Below are 25,132 nucleotides of genomic sequence, written 5' to 3'. Positions count from 1 at the left end.
ATTCAGTAAAAATCTTCCCACAAAAGGTATTTATAAACAAGAAAATTAATCTGATTTTGTTGTCTCCTGCTGGCAACTGAGGTGCTTTACTGCTAGCAAAGCATTAACCATGCTTTTACAAAATATACAAAATTATTTTGGGAAAAACTTGAACTGAAGACTGGATAACAACTACAAGGCATACAAAGCATAAGGAACTGCAAATACATCACTCTAGTAGTGCAAAAATGAAGAATAATGGCTTTCCCCCCCACCAATACTTGTTTGGAGAAAAATACTACAGTAAATATGCAATTTGAACCCCTTTAAAAGACTTACATTTGTAGGACTCAGTGCATTTGTACGTTTCAGGAAAGCTGGTACTATACAGGCGGCAAATGAAAAGAAGTCAACATAAAATCATGCTGTGACAGAAGTTTATAACAAACTTTATAGCAAAATGTCTGAATATACAGTACAGAGACAAACCTTGCAAAAATGTTTCTCTCTACCCAGAAATCTGTACACATTACCACTAAAGAACGTGTACGTAACTGATAGCATATGTAACATTCTTTGGAATTAGATTTAAATTTCCTTCAGGCTCTGTCTTTCATACAGGAACAGCACAAGGATAACTCCTCCCTTAGATCACAGGAGCTTCCAGTGTTTGTCCCTCAGGCACATGCCTGAGGCTGGGCAGAGACCTGTGGAGAGGCATAAGCACCGGGAGCTGGAGAAAAATTCCACCTGGGAATGTGGGTCACTGTAGGATGCCTTGATAGAAGTCAGTGCAGAAGCGAAGGACTGATGAAGCTGAATTCCTCATCATCCATAGCCCTGGTTTGATAGTGTTTTGAAACACATGACAGTCTCTTTGTCCAAAAAGGCCTCATAATTGGAACAGCTGTAAACATTTCTTTTAAAGTCAGCATTTTCACCATGCCTTTGCACTAACAAAATCGGAATTAGGAACACCTTAGCTCATGTTGCAACTACTTCGAATTCAGAAAACCAGAGATCTATAATTGAGAAACTAGAAACAAATCTGCAACACATGATTTTTGCAAATAACACATAAGTTTTGCAAATAGCATTTTTGCTCTCTTTTTCAACTCTTTATGCGCCTTTCAGCAAACAGCTAAATAACACCCAGTCTATCCTAGGAGAAAATCTAACTTTGGTAAGTAAGCTGGAAACCATTTAATATCTAGAGGCAAAACAGCAGGACAAACTGTTGCATTTATTCTGCCCAGAGCCAAATTCATCACAGCACTACATAGCAGATTCCTGTCCACAGATTCAGGAGAGGTCAGGAATCCCACACTTTTCTTGTTCCCTTTCATGTACAAAAAGAAAGGTACAGATGATGTCCATAAAAATATAACAGTAGCAGGTAGAAACTTACCCATTAAGATCTGTCAATTATAATTAGTGGCAAGTGTTATGGTTGATATTTAAAGCTTTTCCAGAATAGAAAGGACTAACTTGACTTCAAATGTTCAAAATGTTCACAGGGTTACTATGAGGTACTTATGGGGACTTTACTAAAAATTTCTAAGGCTCAAGCTCTAACAGTTTATGATGCAATAGGTGAACTTCTACTGAAAGAGAAGTCAAAACAATGGTGATTTTACAAACCAAATGTAAAGGAGTCTTTATGCATCTATACTCAACAGCTGATGACCAGGAATGGAAGACAGTGACTTCTGCAGAAGGCAGCACTGCTTTTCTGCAACCTGAGGAATCCTGGTTCAACCCAATTTGAAGTATCCACTTCATGTGCTTGAACAAGGAGCTTAGGTACCCAGCTCAGGCTCCAGAGGATGGCTTAGAGGTGCTCTAAGGTTATTCAAGAGACGCAAGGGATTTGTCTGCTTGACCTTTGGCACAGGAAAGCAAAACACAATAAAAAAAATGTAACGCCCTCAAAAGTCATCCTAGAATAGAGACCAAACCAGCCTTCCTCTGGAAATATTTACATGTCCTTGCTCATGAGCAGTGGAGCACTTTAGGTACCTAGCATGGATTCAGGTATCTGGTCTTTGAACATCTGAATTTCAATGAGATGACTCTTACCTCTGTCTCCCACATTAGGACCTTAAGTTGATTACCTGAAGTCAGGTGGTGTGAGAACCCTCTGTCCTTACTGACAACTGCCACCTCTTGATTCCCTGACAGAGCTGCAATCACAGCATTTACTCAGAGAAGACCCAAAGGATATAATTTATCTCTTATTTCTTTATCCCCTTCTCACACTATGGAAGGGGACAGAGAAAGGGAAAGTGATGTGGGAGGTGGTGCCTTGCTAAACAACACTGTGTAATACATACTAATGAAGAAACTTAGTAGCTGCCACTTGTAGATCTGGGAAAATCACCATTTTGAAGTTGGTGGGTACAAATTGCTTTGGCTGTTGTAGCTCTCATTATTTATTTTGGGAGCTACTGATGGGTATCAGTGTTAGCAGATTCTCTAACTTGGCTGGCTAAAAAGCTCAAATGGCATTAGAAAAAGCCATGATGGCAGAGAGTTAAAGAGCTACATACCATTTGCATGTATTTAAATTTAAAAAAAAAAGTTATATTTTAGACAAATACCAGCTACTCTCTAACACTTTTATTAAAATACTGATGGAAACAGAAAAAAGTAAACTGTATGTCTACTGAATTGCACACACATATGTAAAAAAATCACCACAAATTGTACTGTCTTAGCCACTTACTTGTTTCACCCCTAATTTTCTGTACTTGAGAAAATGACATAAAAAAGCTATGCAGATTTTATGACTGAAGGAAAGGATTTCTAGAGTCCCATCCAGCTCTGGAAGCATTAAAATCAGGACCTTGTGGGTGGGAGAAAAGACTTAAGGAATACTGAGGATTCCCTCTTCTCCTAAGAGAATAATCCATTCAAACAAACTTTTCTTGTGGTTTTAATAGATAATGAACTCACTGGTCCAACTCTGTACTCAGAAATTCACAGAATCAAGATCTTAGGCATACCAAGGACTTCAGATAAATGTGGAAGCAAGGCAACACTTGTATTCCCATTTTTTATCTAAGGATTATTTTCTCTGTTAAATTCCCTGGTTTTGTTTTGCTTTGTTTTCTTCAGAGTAGCTTTTCAAAATACAAACTAGTAAGAGCCAGGAAAATTCAGAATCACCTAAAAGGTGAGAGAAAAATGTTCACTGCAGTTTTTATTCCATATATAAATTAATTTCTGGGAATGTATGCTCAAAGATCACCAGCAAGATATTTAATGCTGAAAGTAACACTGAATATTTTTAAAACTCACTTCAAAACACACTGTCTGAGAAGTATCAGAGCATTAGAGGGTGTCTGATTTCCTTGTCTTCCATGGCAAATTTCCACTGATGGCAGCAGTAGAGAACTGAGGCAGGGCACAAGATGTAAAAGCAAATTAAACTAAAGCTTTTTGGTAGCTACTTACATAGAGTAGCTATATTCTGGGGTTTTTTTGGCTCAGTGATCCCACCACATAATTTCAAGCACACATAAATTGACTGGAGTATTAGCTTGGTTCCTTCCCTGTACTTAAACTATAGAGTGAACATAAATGACAGATCAGCATCGTGTACCATTCACAGGAGCTCCTGTCCATCAAACTGGTGTCTCTAAACAAAGGCTGCCTTAAGTAAGACATATGAACATGGGGCCTGTCTCCAAAATGCATGGTCATATTAAATAAGTCTCTTACATATGTACATGTAACAAAACTGAAAATATCATAGTTCTACCCTCTTCTGTTTAAGATTGCAATTTCTAACTGTTGCATATACTGTAGCTGCTCAAAAAGCTGAATAAAGTGAGTAGAGCAGACTTTTTTAGAGAAAAATAGTCACAGAAAAAGTTTTAAGTATGGTACAGTGAGAAAGTTCACAAAACTCTCACTTCATTTTTTCTTTGGTTGCTGATTAGGATTTGACGAGTTTGAAGCCCTGTCCTGTATCCAGCACTGTGGGAAGAAACCAACTCATTTTCAATCTCTTTAAGCACCTAAAGCACGCTTTACAAACCCAGAACAGATTGAGACCACAAAACCAGTTTGCCAAATGTACTAATGGATAGGTGATGCGTGGGAAGTACATCATCCAGTGTTTGGCAACATCACTTCCCGTTGGCAAATGCAAAGTGTAGTCGCTCCAGTGCTTTGATACACCATACACCGCTTTCACCGGGCGGCCCTTTTCAGACCAGCTGATGTTGCTGTCAGGGTTACAGTTGTACTCAACCCATTGCCTGGTGAAGTCACCAAGCTGTGGAGGGTCTGCTTCCTCGATGTCTACAACTTTGGCCATTTCTGCTCCTTGCACAGCAATATACTGGTCATTGACTTTTCTTACTTCTTTAACCCAAGGCTGAGAGTTCTCACAGTCTAAAACAATGATCAGTCGAGAACAAAAAGTGCCGTTCTTTTCTCTCCACCACTCCAACAGCGTGTCAAGTCGTAAAGCATCACCCCCTGCCACAATGACAAAAAGATTTAGAATCAGGATGAAGAAACAGAAACTTCTGCAGAGCTTTAACTGTTTTGACTGGTTCTAAGAAACCCTTACTTGAACAATTTGGACAGATATAACAGATGTTTTCAATTCATCCTTTCTGTCTGTAAATGCTGCATGTCTCCATAGAGGTATTAACTGACTTGCTGTGGCAGACAAAGCCATGAACTTACCCTTGATTAGAAAGAAAACCACCAACAATAACAAAAAAGGAATTCCTTTACAGAGTAAAAGAAATTATAGCCAATTGATGAAATATGGAAAATACAGATAAAGAGGAAAAAAATCTGAAATAAAGTTTATTTTGTACTAAATCTTAATAATTTTAGGAACAGGAATAGGACTCTCTTTTAGTATGCTTTTATGAATATTAAAAAAGGGCTCATCTAAGAGATTAATTTAGAAGAAAATACATTTTCAAATGGTGGGAATCAAAGCAAGCACAAAAATTCACATGATTGGGAATGAAGAGATTTTCTCTACAGAGACAGCTGTTTTCAAAGCTTCAGGAAAACTGGTATCTATTTACAACTCAATGAAACCAAAATCTCATTGGAATTTTTCCACAATATTTTTTTCCTGTCAGGTCAGAAGACCCTTGCAACTAGTGTCCAACTTCTCATGTTCTGTCTCAGCTCCTGTTCCAAACAGCACATTGAAAGAGGAGATTGTAATTAAACCTGAAATGTTATCTATAAGAAGTCCTTCTGCCTAAGTGTACTGGATGCTGCAGGATCTATGTAGCTTTGAAAGGCAGACTGCTTACTCAGGTACCTAAGGAAAACACCTTGCAAACAACTCTCCATTGTCTCCCCAGTGATACTAAAGTAAAGAACTGATATGCCTCAGTTCTGGCTAGTTGAAGCTATGATACAGGTTTACAACAAAATCACTGAAGTTTCAAAATATCAACTTAAAAAAATGAAGAAAAAGAAGAAAGGTATTTTAAATAACTGAATTTTAATTCCAGAGTTATTTTTCACTAGTGAATATAATTAAGCGGTGTTTAAAATGTTGTTAGCTGCATATTTCAGCACTTACAGCTCTACCTGTAAGGGGTGACAAAAAAATGCTTCAAATTAATATCTCAGAATTAAAGCATTGTGCATGCTATTGTAGTTAAAGCAAAATTACAGGGCTGCACCTTTCTCCAAGAAAATGAAAAACTGGAAAATTTAGTACCAAAGAAAATCTCTAGGATACAATAAAGTATCCTAGAGTAATGATTTGTCTTGGTATATGATCCTCAAATTGCTGTAGTTATTTACAGCAGAGACTTATATAGATAGAAATAGTTTTCCTTTTCTAGGTATATCTTTCATGTGAATTATCTATAAGAATTTCTTTATTTGTTCACATTTTAAAGGCTTACAAATAAACTTTATTAAAATGTAGCGATACAGGAGTACAGGTGATTTCAAAAGAGCATTGGATAGAATCACCCAAAGAAAACCACCTCATCCTTCAGAGATACAAGCAAACACATACTTGGCTTACAACCCTAGGGACCTCAAACATATGGGCTTATCACCCAGCACAAGGTTTAGGCACCAAGCTGTGTAAGAAATGCACGTGTCTGGCCACCTCTGGCTCTCTGGCAGGTTTAGCAGGACAACAGGGACACCAACAGTTTCAGGAACAGAGACAAAGCTTTATTAGCCCAGCTCATCCCTTTGCTTTCACTCAGACAACATGACCCCCCAGGTCATTTGAATGCTCATACTTCATGCATGACTAATACACCACTGTGCTGTATCTCAGCTTCCAACAACAGAGAAACATCATTACTGAATTAATGAATTCAGTAAGCCTCTTTTGCAATATGTCATTACAAAGGAAAGACTAACTGCTACTACTGTGCTGTATCATGTCATAAGCCAGCAGTGAGAAACTACTTTTTTAATCAGATGAATTGGTTTTTTTCATTGTTGTCATCTCTCTTCATCCTCTTTACAGGTCAGAGGATAGTACACATTACTGGAGCTGATGGCCAAGGTACCATCTGTCACAAAATGCCAGTGTCCAATATATGGGGCACAATCACAGCCTTTATATTTTCAGTTTATACTTTCAAGTTACATGGGGGAGCAGTGATATCTGGAAGGAGGATCACATAAATTTTAGTTAAATGATGGAATGTAATCATAAAAAAAAGCATGCAAAACCTTTGACAGCTGCCTGTTCTCCTTCATGTGACTATACATGTATCCATGTAGAAGCTGAAGATGTGTTTGGACAGAGAACTGAAAAGCAGTTTTGCGAGGAAGTTGAACACCACTGTATTTACACACTGTATCTTTCAGCACCCAAAATTTTAACAGTTTCCTTGGCCTTTCTCCTAAAGGTTAGATAAAAATTTTGGTTACAGTGACCTACAGGCTACAGAGAGACCTGAGGCCCCAGTCACACTCCAGGGAGGCTAGAGTAAGTCAGGACTGGGGTGAAAGCTGTCCAGTTTTTGCAGCAACATTTGGCTCTACACATGCAAGAAAGCTGCTGGCTGGAGCACAGGTGGGAGGTGGAGTTTTGCTGATAGTCTGCTCCGCACAAGGTGCGGACACACTCAGCAACTGCACAGGGTGGCAGCTGCTCTTATGGACAAACCATCCCTTCTCAGAGAAGTAATTTGGCCACCCTCCATACAGTGTAGCTCCCCACTCGCACTAAGGTCACAGTAAAAGCTGTGGCTTTTAAAAATCTCTGATACAGACAAAGCCCTTGGGAGAAAATACACACTGCTCTTCAGCAGGTCTAAAGGTTCAAGGATGGAGCTGCACCAAAACAGGTACAGAGTCTCCAGATGGAAACTGATCTGTGCCTGAACACCTACCTCAGCCTGAGCACACAATGAAGGGCATGCCCTACTGAAGGGCACATGCACCTGGAGAGACACTGCTGACAAAGAGCCTGGAGCTCACAGGCAAAGTGCTATCCAAGAGAATTAATTCTATTCTATGAAGAAAAAAGTTACAAATTTTCAATGTATTTACTATGAGACTCCCGTTCTGCACACAGCGACCTCAGTTCCCTACAGCAGCAGAGCACAGCTAAACCTTGCAATGATTTGACAACTTAATTAAGTTTACCAAACAAATGGGCCAAGAAAGGGGGAAACAGTGAAGTCCATGCCAAGCATATGACAAGGTATTAAACTGGCCCTTTCAATAGAGGTTTACAATCTTGAGGCTAAACTATGCCCACAATCACTCCCAAAGTCCAGTGTCAGCAAATCATACCTGGTTTTATGATACAAGGTTTGTTATATGTTTGAAGAACTGTTTTTGTAGTGTGAATTGTGTATTTGACTCCTGTTTCTTTTACCGAGTCTGTCTTTTACAAGAAAAAGCAAAACACATCTTAAAGACATAAATACAGTCCTTCATGACAGTCTGACACAGTGTTACAGAATACTCTGTAATTCCCTCTGTCATGTCCAAGGAATGAGAAAAGATTATGCTTGTTCATTACAGTGAACAAATATTCCTCAAACTACAGGGAAAAATCTGTCTTTAGAGCAGGAGTGTGTAATTTCCACTTTTAATTCCATGCAGGGAAAAAAGCAATCTTTAAAGTTAACTTGTTGAATATAAAAATCAGGTGTGAGGAAAATCAGGGGAATATGAAACTGTGTTTAAACTTGAAAGAATACATTTGGAGTCAACAGTATTAGACAATTTTGAGAATAAGTGGAAGAAGATTAGTTGGCTGTAAAAGGATTTTTATCAAAGTCAGTAAATACTAAAATGACATAAAGTTCATGAAGTAACATACCTGACTACCATATAATTCAAGGGAAGGAAAGAGCTACCTCTTAGCAATAACTTAGCTGCATACCAAAGGGGCTTCTGCATTTCTCCATTCTCTCCACTAGCAGAGGTAGTCAGCCCTGCAACCTGGCTTGTTTTCTCAATTTCGTGTAGCCTCTGAATCTCTTAACAGTCATGCTCTGTAATACTACTACCTTTTCCTTTCTTCCCTCCCTGCCAGGAAGTTGTATAAAACTGTTCTCCAGAGACTGATGGTTCTTTGCCATTCTGAACAATCTAGTAGTAAGAACATTCAAAACTTCTAAGTTTTGCAACACAGTATGATTTTCTACAGAATCAATGAATTGACATGGAAAGGTTATCAATAACCAAAACAATTAACAAAAAAAAATCCCCAGATCACTTACCTGCCAGAGCCCATTCACCAGTGCCATGTGAGTGACCACTGTAATACAGAATGTAGGTATCATGTCTGGGTCCATCTGCAGTCCGAAGTTCAAGAAAAGACTTAATCTTGGAGTGAAGGGTATCAAAGGTCAGCCCGCTTGTAGAGTAGTCACAACCATATGTCTCGATCATGTGATAAGCAAAAAATCTTTGGATGGCATTAAGCATGCCAGTAGACCTCAGATTTAACTCTTGGACATGGTCAGGTGGAAGAAGAGTCGGTTGGCCATCAGGACTAAAGAGAAGGAGAACAGCTAATGATTATGGCTGATAATTTTTTCATGCTTAGTGGACTTCTAGCAGCTGCTGATTTTTTCCCCTGTGCATATTTTGTCTGCTATGAGGTAGCCCTGTTCTAAATTCAAATTTACTTTAAATTTACAGTTTATAAACAACTCAAATGACTGCATTTGAGTGAGGGACCACTATCTTCCTTCTGTCACGCTTCAATTCCAAGCACAGTCCTTACTCAGCCCTATGCTATTCCTGCAACCGAGAGAAAGAGGGAGAGAAGGAAGCTGTGATAGAAAGAAGGGAGGCTCCAACAATTTCATGAAATCCCACTGAAGAGCACTGCCTTCACACAGGCACTTTTTCATGTTCAGCTGGAAAGAAGCACAGAGAAAATGAGTGCTAATCTGCACAAACCATAATGCAAACTACTTTCCATGGACGAAAGAGAAATACACACACACACACACTTTGCTCAGATACTCTGAAATATGGAACTCAAACAAATACAGATACAAATACAAATAGGATTAGCATAATTCTTTCTTGTTTGTGCTGTTCGGATGCTGTTCTTTCAGCATAAGAAATGTGTTTCAGATAACAGTATTCACAGCTTAGAAAATCAAAGTTTTAAGAAAGTTACAAACTAGACCTGGAACAAACCATGTATGTGTATTTATGTCTATATAGGTAAGAATATGCATATATGAGAAAAATAAAAGATTCCCTGAATTTTATTTGTACTGTTCTCTATGTTTTATATAAAATATAGATAAATATAAATAAACCCAAATATATACAGTATCTAAAATATCTAATAAAAATACATTTTTTATTTTAGGTCTACACAGCTATTCATTAATCATAATAATAGGAAATGTGGTCTTGCAAGACACCCAGTTAGGGGAGTGCTCTTCAGAATATATTTTCAGAAAGAGAAAAGCACTCATCACTCTTCAGCTGATATAATAAGGGTAATGATAAGGAACGTGACTGACAGCTGGGCCAAATTGGCCTCATTTATGCTCAGTTTGTGAGTGAAAATATGGATGTAAGTCTTACTCTACTAAGATAAAACATGACATTATGTTTTTTTTCCCTATAGAGGTACATATGTGTGCATTCTTCATGTATTTTGTTTGCAAGCCAGTGTGTAAAGCTACTTAGTCTCCTTATTGGTCTAGCTAATTAAATTTTGCACCTCCTCACCTGTCTATGGCTTTTATAAAAATTATTATTCCACTGGTATAGTTACACTGAATAGCTCATCATTACTGTTTGTCTCAGCAAGTGAAGACTGGGTCCATCAGTAAAACAGTCAAGCTTTGTTGATAAGAAGTTTAGTTCTGTCAGGTCCTAAACAGTTGCTCAAGAGTATCTCATTTGCTCAAAATTAGAGGGAACTGCCTGTGCCAGAATAATATAATACAATGAAAGAATTAAATTGTTACCATGGAAACAAAATTAATTTATTTTTATTGTAATGTAAATTTTGAAAATCTGTAACAATAATTGACATGGATTTTTTTCAGGGTGCACAGCTGAAAGACTGCAAATCAGAAGCTCAGAAAATGTGTTTTTTTACAATATTTAAGATACAGTTATTTAAGATTAGCATACTGTCTTTGGTTTCTTTGATGTTAAGTTCTTCCTTATCCACTAAATCCATTACACACGCTGAAGCTGTGAAGTTTTCATAAACTGGGCAGCTCTATTTTGAAGCCTCTCCTATCAATGTACTACTCTATTTCTCTTGTGACTTGAAGAGATAATTTATATAGCTCTTGTTTATCACTTACAAAAAATGTGCACACACTGATTTTAATTTTATGGCAAAAGCTTCATTTGCAAGTTTAAAGCTTCTAAGAAAAACACACAGATGGGCAAATAATAATAGTACAATCCCTTTACAATAATTCATTTCTCATATGGTAACATTTATTTTGGAAAAAAAATCAGCTTCAAATTCTCAACACCAATACATGACATGTAGTCCATTTGCAAATCTAATTTTAATGAAATTTAAATGCAGACACTACTTCATTTAATTGAATTCAAAATTATTTTGAACTGATCTTTTTGGTTTATTAAATCTCCTCATATAAGATACCTGGTCTCAGTCAAATGCCCCAATCCTCCTTTGCATGAGATATGGGCTGTGAAATCTGCCTATACACAGCTGGTCTGTATTCATCAGCTTTCTAAAAGCAAATTACCTAGATAGAAAGGGGGAGTTTCTCATTCCAGGGTGAGAAAGAGGAGAAATAGAAAATCTGCCTATTTTTTGAATTTGTATTTAATTGTTGAAAATCCAAGCAACAGCACTGCATTGCCTCCATGAGCAAACAATACATTCGCACACTGTGAAGCTGACATGGACAATAACCATACCTGCAGAAGTTGGTGGGAATCACAACAGCATACCCGACACATGTTCCTCCCAAGCAGTTTCCCAGTTCATGGAAAAGCCCATGAGCCATGGACTCCAAAGGCAGAACAATCAGAAATGCACTCATGAAGATCCCATTGGTTGGCTAAAAAGAAAATGAAGAGATTTAGGCATTGTATGACAATCCCTTTGCTTGATCCCACATAACTGGGCCCTTAAACATGCAAAGTATTACTGGTAATGTATATTTATTCTTCCATGTGTTACATGGTGAATTACTGTAAAGACAAATGAAAAACTTGGGGAGAAGGTGGCTGGTAAGCAAGGATCACTCTTGAAAGGAATGCATTTGAAAACACACAGCACAGTATCAGCTGCAAAAACTGTGATCATATTGATCATATCTTAGTTTACCAACTGAGGCAAGAAAATCAAATGCCACAAAACTAATTGTGTACATAAAATAAGAAGATCTGTAAGCATCTGCAGGGTCTGGCCTTAACAGTGTGAAAAATGCATATTTTATGATTGGCTTTTTGCAAATATTAAAATGAGTATTATATGTGTTGTGTTAGAAAGTAATGCTGTATTAATTCTCTTAAGTAGTGTGTTAAATATAGTTTTAGGTTATAAAAAATGTTAAAATAGAAATTATGCTATGTAGGATACTTTTTTAAAAGAAAGGATTTGCAGCGAAGTAACAGCCACAGGACACCTAAATCTTTCAGAGAAAAAGAATTTATTGTCCTCTTATCAGAAGAAAGGAACTTCTGAACTTCTTCCTGCCTCGAAGGCGCTGTTAGGATTCAGAGGAAGAAGGTGAGGATGACCAGACAGAATCCTGTGTTTGAATGGAATTTATGCATCATGTATGAGGTGTATAAATACGCAACAGGCTGTTGTTTTTAAGGGTGTCCTTTTGGGTTAATGGGTGTCCTTTTTTGGGCTTGTGCTGCCCAGAAAAAGGTACCCAGACGTCCGTAACTCTTTGTTTCTATTGTCTCATATTGTCCTAATTCAAACTGTCCAAATTATTATTACTCTAATTGCATTAGTATTTTTAAAACCATTTAATTACTAGTAAACCTTTAAAATTTTAAAAACAAGTGATTTGCATTTTTCACAATCAGTGAGGTACAGCACAGATATTATGTATCTAACATCAGATGACAGCACACTATCCCATCCATCTCTGAAGGTACTTAAAAGACCTGTACATGTGACACTTTGGGAGGTGGTTTAGTGGTGGGAGGTGGTTTAGTGGTGGTAACAGTGCTGGGTTAATGACTAGATGCGATGGTCACAGAGGACTTTTCCAACCTAAATCATTCTATGATCATTAAAAATATACATTTAACTTATGGGATACTATGTATCACATAGGAGATGAATTCTGAGATCATTTGTGAACATTATTTCAATTAAAAAGACAATTCTTTGTCAGTTACATAAATACCACAGGAGTAAAGGAACACCCTCTACAGGACTACATAGCATTCACTGAGCTAATAGCCCATATTAAGGTTTCTTGCTTCATAAGAAAAAAGCAGTTTTGGAAAATATTACACTTACTAATACATAGCTGATTTCTGTAAAAAACAAACAAACAAGAAGTTTCAACAGTTACATCTCAATCAATAGCACTAGTAAAATAAAAACGGACTTCTGAAATGCCAGATATTTCTGAGAGGCAGAACAGATAAGGATTCATTTTAGTTAATTAAGCATGATGTGAATGGGTTTAATCAGGTATTAAATTTTTTAGGAAAGACAGAAACAGTATATGTATTATAATATACAATTAAACAAGAACTTGGTGCACCCATGGTGCATTTGTTAAATATTGATGTTTGCTATGTAGCAAAGGAGGTAAATTCATAGCTAGAGATTTCTGTCCTGAGAAGAATTCTGTGGTCTCTGACCCCCTCTATGTTTTATTTGTGCTCTTTGTACTAATCTACAATATGAATGTTGTTTTTTTTTTTTTTTAAATCTGGATATTGCCTTACTGTGTAAGACTCCATGACTTGATAGGCACTGGTAGTTCAACTTAACACAAAGTCAACACTATTAATAATTTGGAAAGTATATTATACTGAAAAAAATGACACCTAAACCAACACAGATCTTGTTGACACATGGCAGGAGCTCAACTACATTCAGTTTTTAAACACAATTACTTAGCCTGAAAGAAGAGCTTCACCCATCGAATGCACTAAGAAAGAATCATCTGCTACCTGTCCTGGTTTTACAAAGTATCCTATCACAATTCTGATGGAAGGATCTCACCTATGTGTCCTTGAAATGGTGACAGAAATATTTCTAATCACAAATAAACACCAGAACCTGATATTAAATAATAAACTAACTGACAGCATTATTAACTGATAGCATAAATAATCTGAAATCACCAGAAGACAAGAAAGCTTAAAACACTGTAACTATTATGGTACCACTTCAATTTGTTTTGTTGTTAATACAGAAAAAATCCTTTAACTAAGGAAATATAATTTCTGTTTCAAATGTATCAGCAGCAAGAGTTCCTTTTTGTTGCTCTGTTTCCCCAGCGCACTCTGAAGAGTGGCAGCAACAAAAACTTCCAAAGCTCTGGTAAGATTTTTTTCTGTAGAAACCTTATGAAGTATAAGACTTTGTTGAAAGAGCAGAGAATTTCAAGTCTTGGAGACTTAGTTTTCCAACTGTAAATTCCAGAAGGGTAATGCAAAAAAAAAAGGAAGTATTTTTCTGACAAGTTCAGCTTTTACACCACATATAAATATATTTTCTTGGACTTTGTCAAAGCAAACTACTCCTATATTGCATTAGTGTTCTGATAACAGTGAACATATTACAAAATAAAAAGTACATTTGTCTGTAAAAACATGAGCAATCATAATATCCTAAATAATTATTAAACTATTATTTAAGAATGATTATATTGTTATTAACTCTATTATTAAATAATAACTATTACATAATTAATAAGCTATTATACTATTACTTTATGTGAATTTTATTGTAGTCCTATTACAAAAATGCCCTCTCGTTCTAAATACTCCCTGCACTTCTCCAATACCCTAAACACATGCAACTAATTAAACCCACAGCATTCTGCCACAACACAAATTGAAATTATCACAAAGACCCACTCTGACTGAGTTTAATTCCTAAAAAATATTTACATTTAATTATTGAAAATGCTCCTACTCATATGAAGATACTGGCAAAGAAAATTCCCAAGTACTTGAGAAATAAGGGTCCCACACAGAAACACTGAGGATCATCTCGGTGATCCATCTTGCCTTGTATCCTGCTTTGAGTTTGTACCAAATGTTACAACAGGAATGGGAAATAAGCTCTGTAGTGTATGAATCAACTCAGCTCCATCTGAGGTTTCAACTGTGTTGTCTTTTAGTGGCCATCTTATGCCATGGAATAGGAAAATGTTGGATGTTTTACATTTGTTAATATCCATGTAATGTGAAGATGCTGGCACTTGCTGTCAGCACTTTTTCAACAGTTTTGATTTAGAAGAAATATGTCACAAATGTAAAAATGCCTAATGATGATTAGAACAAAGGATAATAAAATATCTTAATCCAGCACTGCAAAAAAAGGACTGGTAGCATTTTAAAATACCTAAACAATAAGAACTTCAAATAGCAAAAAATATCTGATTTAGTTATTGCAGTAAAACTGAAGACAGGTTCCTCCCTTAAGATAAACAGCTAAAATTCCAGATGGAAACTATCAGTGCGATGACTGGTCCTTAATGGAGCAGATGGCCATGGATGCACAGGCAGAGCCAGAAAGGGATTTTGTTTTTTCATGTGTTCAACCCATTTTCATTGTTTTCGACTGCACTAGCAACGGGAGCCTGCAGTATGTCCCTGAACTCCAAGTGCCCATTGATTCCAGACAGACTGCTCAAAAAGCAAACAGAAGACAGGGACCATCTAGGCAATCCTACTGAAAAAACCCATGAGAAATCATTTTCTCTCTTAATCTTCGGGGGTTTTTTTGCCTTTGCCTGTCTTTTTCTAAAGGAATTAACAATTAAGTCTCATTTCAAATAACACAGAAAAGGTAAAAGAAAAAAAATCTACTTCTTGCCTCTGATGACTGGAATGACAGACAATTAAAGAGTGGTGAGATTTCACTAGTAGTAGTATTTTTCTCTTTTTTTGAGCACTGTTTCTTGATAAGTGTAACTGTTAGAACATCAAAAGAATTTAGAGGTATTTTACAGCCAAGATGTCATTTTATACTCATGAGTAAGACAACTTCCATCCCAAAGAATAACCACTGCTTGAAGCAGAATAACTCTGGAACTGTATTTAATTATGGATGTGTGACTGAAGAAAAAAGCCCAAAATGCATAAGTGTTAGTTTAAATTGGAAGCCAATTACAAAGACCTATAGAAGAGCCCTTCTGTTTAAGACAGAAATGAAACATTAAACATATGTCAACTAAGATGGTCACAGGATCACCAAATGGTTGGGGTTAGAATGAGCCTCAGGAAATTGTATGGTCCAACCCCCTGCTCACACAGGGATTATATCTAACAGACCAATGCCTGAGAAAGCTTATTAAATCCCCAAGATTTTTTTGTGCATTTCCAAGCAAAAATACTGTCACTGTCCTGCTTTCCACTACCCAAGCTGAATATTTACCTGTTTTAATACACAGACACACAGTGATACACAAAACCCCCCAAACAAAAGAAGTCTAATAGAAGAACACCCTCTATGACAGAGAAAAGGGTAACATGCTAACATTCAATTAATAGCTTATTTCAAAGGAGGACAAGATCTATATTACAGGTAGAAAATAATCGATATTACAGGTAAAAAAAAGCTTAAAGACAAAATTTGTAAAGCTACAAAGTACATCAGCTACCCAGAGGAAACAGTCTTATAACAAGTTACCAAAGAGAGTCTATGGAGATCAATAAATAATCCTTTACTTCTGACTATGAGAACAGCAGTGGGAAAATCTAGGAAAGAGTTTGCAGAAAACAGTTATAACAATCATTGGCAGATAGATTTAATGTGCTGTGTTTCCCATCCCTGACTCCTGCTCTAGCCATGGAAAAACCTGTGCTTTTATCTACATGAATTTGTTCCAGCAAAACCACAAGCAGTTAACAGTTCAAAAGCATGCTAAAAAATCTGAAGTTTTTAAATACAAAAACGTGAATCCTGAAACTAATGAAAATTTGACAGCAAGCTAAACACATAATAGACTCTTCAGACTAACAATGAATACGTTCTCTTGTCACCAGAGAGCCCCTTCAGGACTGAGGAGCACACGAAGTGGTGGTGACAGCAGCAAGGTGTGCTGCCACTGTGGATTTCAGCAGGCAACCTGAGGTAGCCCTCGGGATGGGACTGGAGAGGGAGAGAGCCACGGAGGGCTGAGCATACACCAAAGAGAGGAAGACAGGCAGCAAAAGTACACGACAGAGGGTGAGTTTGAGAAGAAATGGTGAGCAGTGAGCAATGGGGACTTAGGATACCGCTTAAGAGCTGATGGAACAGTAGGAAAAGAGGGAATAAAGGTATTAGAAAAGAAACTCAACAGAAAAGTATAATAACAGCAAAGCACAGGTATTGAAGGCAAATCAGCAAAAGGAGGAAAAATTGTCAGTGATGAAAAGAAAGGGGGGCACTAAACATGACCATACAGCTAGATGAAAAAAGGCAGGCGTGGCATGCACATTTGACAAAATATGGAAAGAGGTCAGAGGATGCAGCAGGGACTCTGAGGAGAAAAAAAGAAACAACAAAAAATAGCTCCAAACAAGCAAAGCCTGAGGAGGATTGGATTAAAAATACAAGCCAGGAAGAAAAGCAGGGGTAAAAAAAGGGAGAAAGACTGGATATGATTTGCATTCAAGTTATTTAACCTGTAATGTTAATAAAAGTATGTCTTAAGTAAATATAGATGTTGCTATATATATGGGCAACCACACCAGAATAAAAACTACAAAATCATTAGCTCTCCCCCAAACAGGAAAGTACTGATACATAGAGTAAACTTATTTTGTCTCTTATAAATAACTCAAGTTAAATGGTACTGTCCATTTAAGTATGAGTACTCAAGCATGTAACAAATACTATTATTTTACTAACCCATAAAATTCACTAAAACCAAGAATAACGTACTGAATAATGTACTTCATTCTGTTACTTTACTGGCTCTAACATAGTTTATTTTCCTCTTGGTAATACTAAATACAAGCCTTCCAGGGATAATAATTCTCTTTGGCCAGTAAGTCAGAAAACCTGCAGTTACCTTGGCATAGAGCACTTAACAAAATTTGATTTTAAGTTTTTGAGAAAAAGAGAGCCTCAAACCTTTCTAAGATCTTTGTCTGAAAATTACAAGCTCTTCATCCACAAATTTTTCATCATTTTATTGGATTCTTGAAGAAGTAATATCTGAGTCATCTGCATGACTCCTGGATCTTGTCCAATCCAAGGGCCTAATTATGACCAGGCACATGATTAATTGCTGAAATAAGCTGGTGTTAAAGAGCCTACTGATCTGACTGAAATTACTCACACAAATGTAAAGGCAGGTGCTGACCATTTCCTGCAGATTCTGCAAAGAAAACGTCCATACATTTTTACCACCAAGACAAGACATCTTTCCTCTGCAGCTATAACAAGGATTATTCTCAGCAGACCATGTCCCAGCTGAAACATGCCCCACTGAAAGAAGAGCTGTTATTCCATTTTTTAATGCACCCAACTTTAACACATTACTTTTACAGTTCTCCCCAAGCACATACCCAAGTACCATGAACAGAGACTTTAAACCCTTGTCTTATTACAAAGGCTAAATTTTCCTTAGAGAAAGGTCCTTGACTGACAGGACTTTTAGCCTCAACAGCTCTGCATCAGTAAGAAAACCACTGTCCCTGCTACAACAAGTTAATTCACCTCACTTTAAAAACCCTTCCACAAAAGGAGATTTGATATTTTTCTGGCAATTTTAATAAAATGGGATACTTCTAGACATCAATTAACAGACAACTGTTGCTTTAGGTCTAGACATCAATTAACAGACAACTGTTGCTTTAGGTCTTGACTTTTCATACACATGAGATTCATTTGAAGCACAGATATTACAGTTATTAGAAATGTTAAGAGGGCATATATAATGTGCCTGCAGAACATTTTCCATGAAAGGGAACTCCCCTGCTTCCCACACTCCATTTCTGGCAATAACTGAGATTTTTTAATAAGCTATTGCTAATTATTTATAGCCAACTGTTAGGAAGCACCTTTCCAAGGCTCAGATTTTTAGCACTTCTATTCATAGGAGGCAAAATGGCAGACCACAAAGTGATTTTAAACCACCTCTCTTATCAAATGCACTATCATTAAACAAGCTTTCAATAGTGAGGAAAAGTATAAACAAAAATGCTTCCTCTTCCAGGTCACTTTCATCAGGTTTCAAATATAATTTACACATCCTGAAATAACTACAGAAATCCCAAACTAATGTTGCAAAGAATGAAAATTCTTACATCTTACATATGCAAAAAATGTTTTAAATAATCTTTAGAAGAGCAAACACATTTTCAGGAACTGGAGACCAAGGAATACTTGGCATTCCTGAGAAACACTAAGGAAAAAATATGTTAAAAATGTAAAATGTAAAAAAATTTCCTTAATGTAAGAATGCATGAATGGCTATATTAATCTGCACCAAAGGCCCATCCAGAAGAATGTTTGGATCCAAAGAGGCCAAATGCATGCCTAGGAAAGATGTAAGGACAGAAAAAACATGTTTGCCGAGTACTTTAACCACTAGTGGCTTAAGAACTCCCTGAGTCAGATATGGTTTCCAGATAGTACACAGACCCCAGTGAATTTTGTCCGGCTTCCTCCTGAGCCTCTTCAATCATGGGGCACCACACGTGGCATGCCATGATACACAGCTCCAGAGCTCAGCACCATATGAGGAATTATTCCTACTTACCTGACTCCAACCTGCTTCTTGCCAACTTGATTCCCCTCAACTTTTGCAGTGAACTGATTGTTTATTATCAGGACTGTTTATTATCTTTACTTTTTTGGTCCTGTTTCCTTCTGTCCTTTCTGCAAGTCCGAACAGCACAGCTATGAGCGCTGATAATCTTCCAAAAAACAGGCAAAACTACACAGTGTTCCTTTAAGGCTTGTCTGTTAACCTCTCATGCTCTTCATACAAAAAAACAAAACCCCAAACCCAACATAGTTACAAAGTAACTGTTAATTTAATCTTCCACTAATTTCTTTAATACCCTTCATCCACAAGGTTATTTAATCGGAGAAAATCTGCAGGATTAGAAATTCCACAAGAGTAGGCAGGAAATTGTTCTGGAAACAATACAAAGACATAAAACCTGATCTACTGTAAAAGGATATTTTATATACATTAATATATGTTTGTAATTTATATAAGAAGTAAATGGACACAAAATTAATTGTTATTGTAGCTTTTATATCAACTTGAAAAAGAAAAGAGACTCTGAATCCCCTGCTGCAACTATGACAACACACCATGTATCTTAACTTGGGCGCTGAATAACATTTTGAAAGAAATATATGCTTTCTGCTAAAGAAAAGACAACATCCTAACTCATCAATGGAAAGAAAAGTCAAAGGACACTGTGTGATTTTAATGACTGGTCTTTCAGATATCATATCCTGGGGTGTATAATCAGATTTGAAAGTGAGACACTTGAAGCTCATGTTATATCAAGGATTTATCAGTTCATCAGCTGATCTCTGATTCCATGTAATTGATCAAAAGCAAAGCTAAATTACTGAAAATGATATTACTTAATACATTTCAATCTAATTAAAATAGTCCACAACAAAATCCCTAGATTTAGTGAGCATTACACAGTGATTTGTTCTGAAAACAACTTTTATGGCACAATAAATTCAATAGCAAAACGATTTCCCAGTTAGGTAAATGCAAAATACTTTCCTCACCTCTTTTGCCCTGGAAGCACTTACCTTTTCCCACGCTGCCACATAAGGAAGCTGGTAAGTTGCACTTGCTTTAACAGGTCACCAGGTAGCTCAAAGTGTTAAGTGTAAAGCCCACGACAGTGAAACCACGCATTCCAACTTTGAATTGCTAACCCAGAGCACACCATCCAGTTTTAGGAATTTCAGGGATCCAGCAATTCTCAGGATTATTGTCAAGAGGAGATCAAGATAAAGAGATTATTATTTACCTGCCAAGAGACTGCTCCCAAAACAGCAGTCGCAACAAGGCTGAAAAATACCAGCTGCTCTGAGATCAAACAGAAGTGACGCATTCCTTTAGATGCCATGACTCTGTCCAGGCTGTTGTTTTCTGCTCGGTGAGTATAGTACACCTTGTGGCAGTCATTGAGTTTTGTGTGAAATCCCCAAAGAGTTATAAAAAAAATCACATGACAGATCATCCAGAAAATTCCAAAAATAGAAAAACCGGGTATCACAAAATACCAGAGGTCCAAATCACGTAGTTTAAAGGCTGCAAGAATGAAGAAGATTAGTTCAATGACTCCAACTGAGATGACAGAAAGCCGCCTGCAAATTTTACCACGGTACAGGTATGGCTTCCATCGCTCAGTAACCGAAAGTCCACTGAAGTAAACGTCGAGAAGGGGATCTGAAATGAGGCAGCTGAAGAAACACGCCAAGGCAAAAGGGTTTGTGGGGATTTGCAGTGATGGAAAAAAGAGTAGGGATGCAATGGCTCCAAAAATTGCCAAATTTGGAATTGCCAAAAAAGACTTCATACGTAAGTCAATAATCAACATGGCCAAAGCCAAGACCAACAGAATAATACTTATGGATTTTTCTACCAGCATAGTTGTGCTGGCAATTGCAAATCCAACTAGCTCCAAAAACTCAACTGTTGTCAGCAGAGTTGGTCGATGATGGACACAACCACAAATCCTTTCAACTAAAGCACATAATATCCTTAAAACAATGGCAGAGAGAAGCAAATATTTTGTAGCTTCTTCTTTCACATCCATTTTGAAGGCCGAATTATTGAGAAAACAGAGAAGGCCAAGCAAAAAACCAAACCAAAGATTGGAGAGACTCAAACTTGCTGATTCCATTGAAAAATAGTAGTACAGTATGCTGGCAATTCCAAGAACAAAGAGCCCCAGAATAAATATTACCAAAATCAGTGCATCTGCAGTTTTCTCCCACCTGACATAAAGGCCCATGCAAATGGCAACCAGTAGATTGATTCGGGCAAGATAGCCAAGGTATCTGACTGATGAGTGCATGTTCACTTCTCTGTTTGCTTCTTCTAGCCTTGTCATTGCTGCATAGAGACAGTGACTAACACAGTACCGCAGTGACCTACACATGTAAACTGCAGGTAGGGGTTTCACCCACTTGACTGACAGTAAATATTTGGGTTTCATCCAACAAACACAATGCAATTGCTGCCTTCCGTAATATCATTTCAGTAACAGTGGTCCAGAATCCTTGAAGTCCTGGAAGAGAATTAAGAAAAGTTTTAGTGGCAAATAATTACTTATAAACATATAGAACATAAATATGACACATCCCATCTCACAAAGAAGCTTAATGTCCAAAGTATAAAAACAGAGTAAGAAGACCAATTAAGTGTGAAAACCAATATAAAATGGGTTCTGCATAAACCTTATTTCATAACTTGAATGAGAGGAAAACAATCCTGGCCTGGGTGGTTTTCCACAAAACTCATTGATTAGGTATCTATATTAGATGTCTATGGATATCCAAAACCCTTCTATGGTACCCACTTGCTTCTAGAACATTTCATAATTTCATGATTATTTTAAAACACTATTTTATTTCAACATTACATTTAATAAGTTCTGACTTTCTATTAAATCTTTTCAGCATGCTTTGCAAGACTTCCTTTTAGCAGTCAAATAAGTATATGATTTACAAAAAGAACTTCCCACTCAGTCAACGAGCTTAACCCAGAGTAAAAAGGATATTATTATCTCCATTTCACAAATGGAGAGTGGACACACAGATATAACCACTGATTTGGTATGATTTTCAGAGATTTCTCCTAATGTAAAATTAAAGCCTTCATTTGCACCCTTCAAGCCAGTTTCACCCCTCCTCCAAAAACAAGAAAACAAACAAGCTGATTGGGATAAATATCACATTTAGAACACAAGCACCTCCTACTAAGATCCATTTAACTGATGTGATTTTTTTTTAATATAGCTACAAACAGACAGAAGTATTTTAAAGGGGCATTTTATAATGTTATGGGAGAGTTTCCAACACACAAAAAGACTTCTACATAGCCTCTATAATTTTTTAAGTAATTAACTAATTGCCCACCTTACAGAGATTTCTGAAGAGTTACTGGTCTGATAGAGAAACCAGCGTGCCAAAACTACGCAGTGTTAGCTTATAGCTTACTGCTTTTATTTATATTGGTGGGGGAAGTGTTAAAAGACACCTTGACTCAAATGCAAAATTTAGACTTTATTCTCTCTTGATTTTTAAATTCTCATTTTTTAAACCAGTGAACAACAAATGATAAAGTGAATTGGCTGATTTGCCCCTAAGTTTTGGCAGATTCAAAGACTGACACAAACTGTAAAACAAGCTTCAGGAACTGCTGCAGAGAAAAACTAGGCTTAAGAAATCCTATTGTTTAAATTCCTTATTTGGTAACACATATTTTCAAATTATGCTATATACCCAACAACAATGAAGATATTACTTGGAAGAACTATGCATTAAAAATCTGTTTACCTGAAACAGAATACACACCATATATTTAAAGCAAATTGCTATTACATGAAGTTATTGTAAGTTAAAAGTTCTTTGGATTTCAACTGTGCATTTTCACAGTATTCATTATTAGTAGTGTTTTACAGATATTGACTTAATTCTGAGCGGCCTGGATGCTTAACATCTCACAATATCTCTGCCCTTACTTCTGTTCCTCTCACCCTTTCATTTCTCCATTATACAGATAACACAAATGTGAGTTAGCTTTCATATTCCAGGTTTAGGTTTCATAACACTGACTCCATCTCACTGTTTCTTGTACTACAATTAACATTCATTTCATGGACAACTTGAACCATTCATTTCAGCTGCTACACATGCCCTCCCCCTGCCTCCTGCTCTCTCTAGTTCAAACCATGAACACTGAGACGATTTCCCATCCCCTTTTAACCCACAGCACAGTCATGACATGCGACTACTGCTACTCTGAAGAACACATGCCATCCCATCCTTTTAATCTGGACTCCTTTCTGGAACCCCTCCAAGTGGAGGGGCTAACCCTATAAAGGTTCGGCGGGACAGCAGCCCCAGAAGCCAGCAGGAATGAGCCCTTTGCATATGAGCAAACAGCAAAGCTCCCGCCTCACACCCAGCTTAGAATTTTGCTGCAGTCACGGAATTGTTTTCTGTGGGATCATTACCAGCAGCAACCTCCCCTCTAGGCAAGCACCGAGCCGCTCTGACAGAACACAACTATCACTGAGTCAACTCGAGCCAAGTGGAGTTTTGCTGCCAGCACAGCACGAGAAACGTGAAAGAGAAACTCCTCTGCCCTTCCCCTGCCAGCTGCTGGAGTGGGGGAACACGTCTGTTATACTGCAAAGACACAAAATCTACTCGGGCACAAGTCGTGAAAAACGATTTGCAAAATGACAGCTCAGTCTGTGAATGCAATCTCTTCTTCCTGACCCCACCTTCTAGCCAATTAGCAAAAATGTGCACTCCTAAACCATACCATTAAACATTAGTATTTTTTTAACCAAAATACATGGGTCAACTTTTTGTGAGGAGGAAAAGGTGCAGTTTCATGATTAATGTATCCCATCACACAGCTATTACCAAATAAAAAGAAAACAGCAATTCAATTTTAAAGAGAAATATCAGTAAGTGATTTGTTCTCTAAAACACAGCTATGTGCTAGTAATTTCTGTCAATACTTTGTTTACACAAGGACTGTTCAAAGTCCTGGGAGGAGGGAGTGCTCCTTTGTTTGTTTTAAACTAATGGCTTTAAAGTTTTAGGTTGGACACGACTTACAGATCTCAGCAAATCACATTTAGCTTCAAAACATGTGGACACTCACTTTTAAGTGTTTGTCAACTTTTGCAAATTTAATTTCAAGGAAAACCTGGAGCCTCATAAACATTGAGAGACCAAACTATCTAATGGCTTTCCTATATATAAAGAAACACTGCTCTCAATGTAGTTTTAACCCTAACTCGTCTAAGAAAGTTGAAAAAACAACCAAACCCCAAAGGCGGTTCAGTAGTTAAGCCCAGGTGAGATCTATCTAAAATAGTGAATCCACCTTTCTTCCCCTTTACTCTTCCAGTTTGGCACTTCTCTTCTTTTTAAAGCAATTCTGTAAGAGTTTTTTTAAAGAAAAAGTCCTATTTAGCTAACACACAAACACATCAGACTTAACCCCCCGGTGAAGGGCAGCGTTATTTTCCAGATGCTAACACCGCGCCCACAGCGGGGATCGCCGCTCTGGGGGCAGGGCGCGCTCCCGGCGGCAGCTCCAGCTGCGGGGCCGGCCCGGCCGGGGAAGGTCGGTGCCGGCACGGGGCGCGGCGGCGCGGGGTGCCTCAGCAGCCTCCCCGCGACGCCGATCGGTGCTGGCGGCCCCCGCGTCCCACGGCGGTGCCCGCCCGGCCGCGCTCGGTGAGGAGCCCGCGGCGCCCCCGCCCCGCCCGGCCCGCTCTCACCTCCACAGGCGGCCCGGAGCCTGCCCGCCCCCCGCGCCGGCCGCCG

General features: G+C 37.7%; 1 protein-coding gene across 1 annotated transcript; it reads right to left on the bottom strand.

The window, feature by feature from the left end:
• TMEM168 (transmembrane protein 168) lies at positions 1-25,132 on the bottom strand. The gene is made up of 5 exons (XM_084205390.1): positions 25,087-25,132; positions 20,584-21,849; positions 11,344-11,486; positions 8,682-8,956; positions 1-4,467 (listed from the first exon to the last, which is right to left on the bottom strand). The coding sequence occupies exons 2-5, from the start codon at positions 21,775-21,777 to the stop codon at positions 3,920-3,922; spliced, it is 2,160 nt and encodes a 719-aa protein (XP_084061516.1). The 5' UTR covers positions 21,778-21,849; positions 25,087-25,132; the 3' UTR covers positions 1-3,919.

This window comes from Fringilla coelebs (genome assembly GCF_963513975.1).
Source record: "Fringilla coelebs genome assembly, chromosome: 5".
Lineage (NCBI taxonomy): Eukaryota > Metazoa > Chordata > Aves > Passeriformes > Fringillidae > Fringilla > Fringilla coelebs.
Note: the sequence above shows the minus strand (reverse complement) of the source record. Positions and strands in the feature narration are given on the sequence as shown.

Bases quoted from the DNA above. Each gene is read 5' to 3' on its own strand.
- TMEM168 (XM_084205390.1), bottom strand. From the start codon at position 21,777: ATGAAACCCAAATATTTACTGTCAGTCAAGTGGGTGAAACCCCTACCT. The intron at 8,957-11,343 runs GTATGGTTATTG...CCTTCTCTTTAG, and splicing joins ATTCCCACCAACTTCTGCAG to TCCTGATGGCCAACCGACTC. The intron at 4,468-8,681 runs GTAAGTGATCTG...TCATTGTGGCAG, and splicing joins TGGTGAATGGGCTCTGGCAG to GGGGTGATGCTTTACGACTT.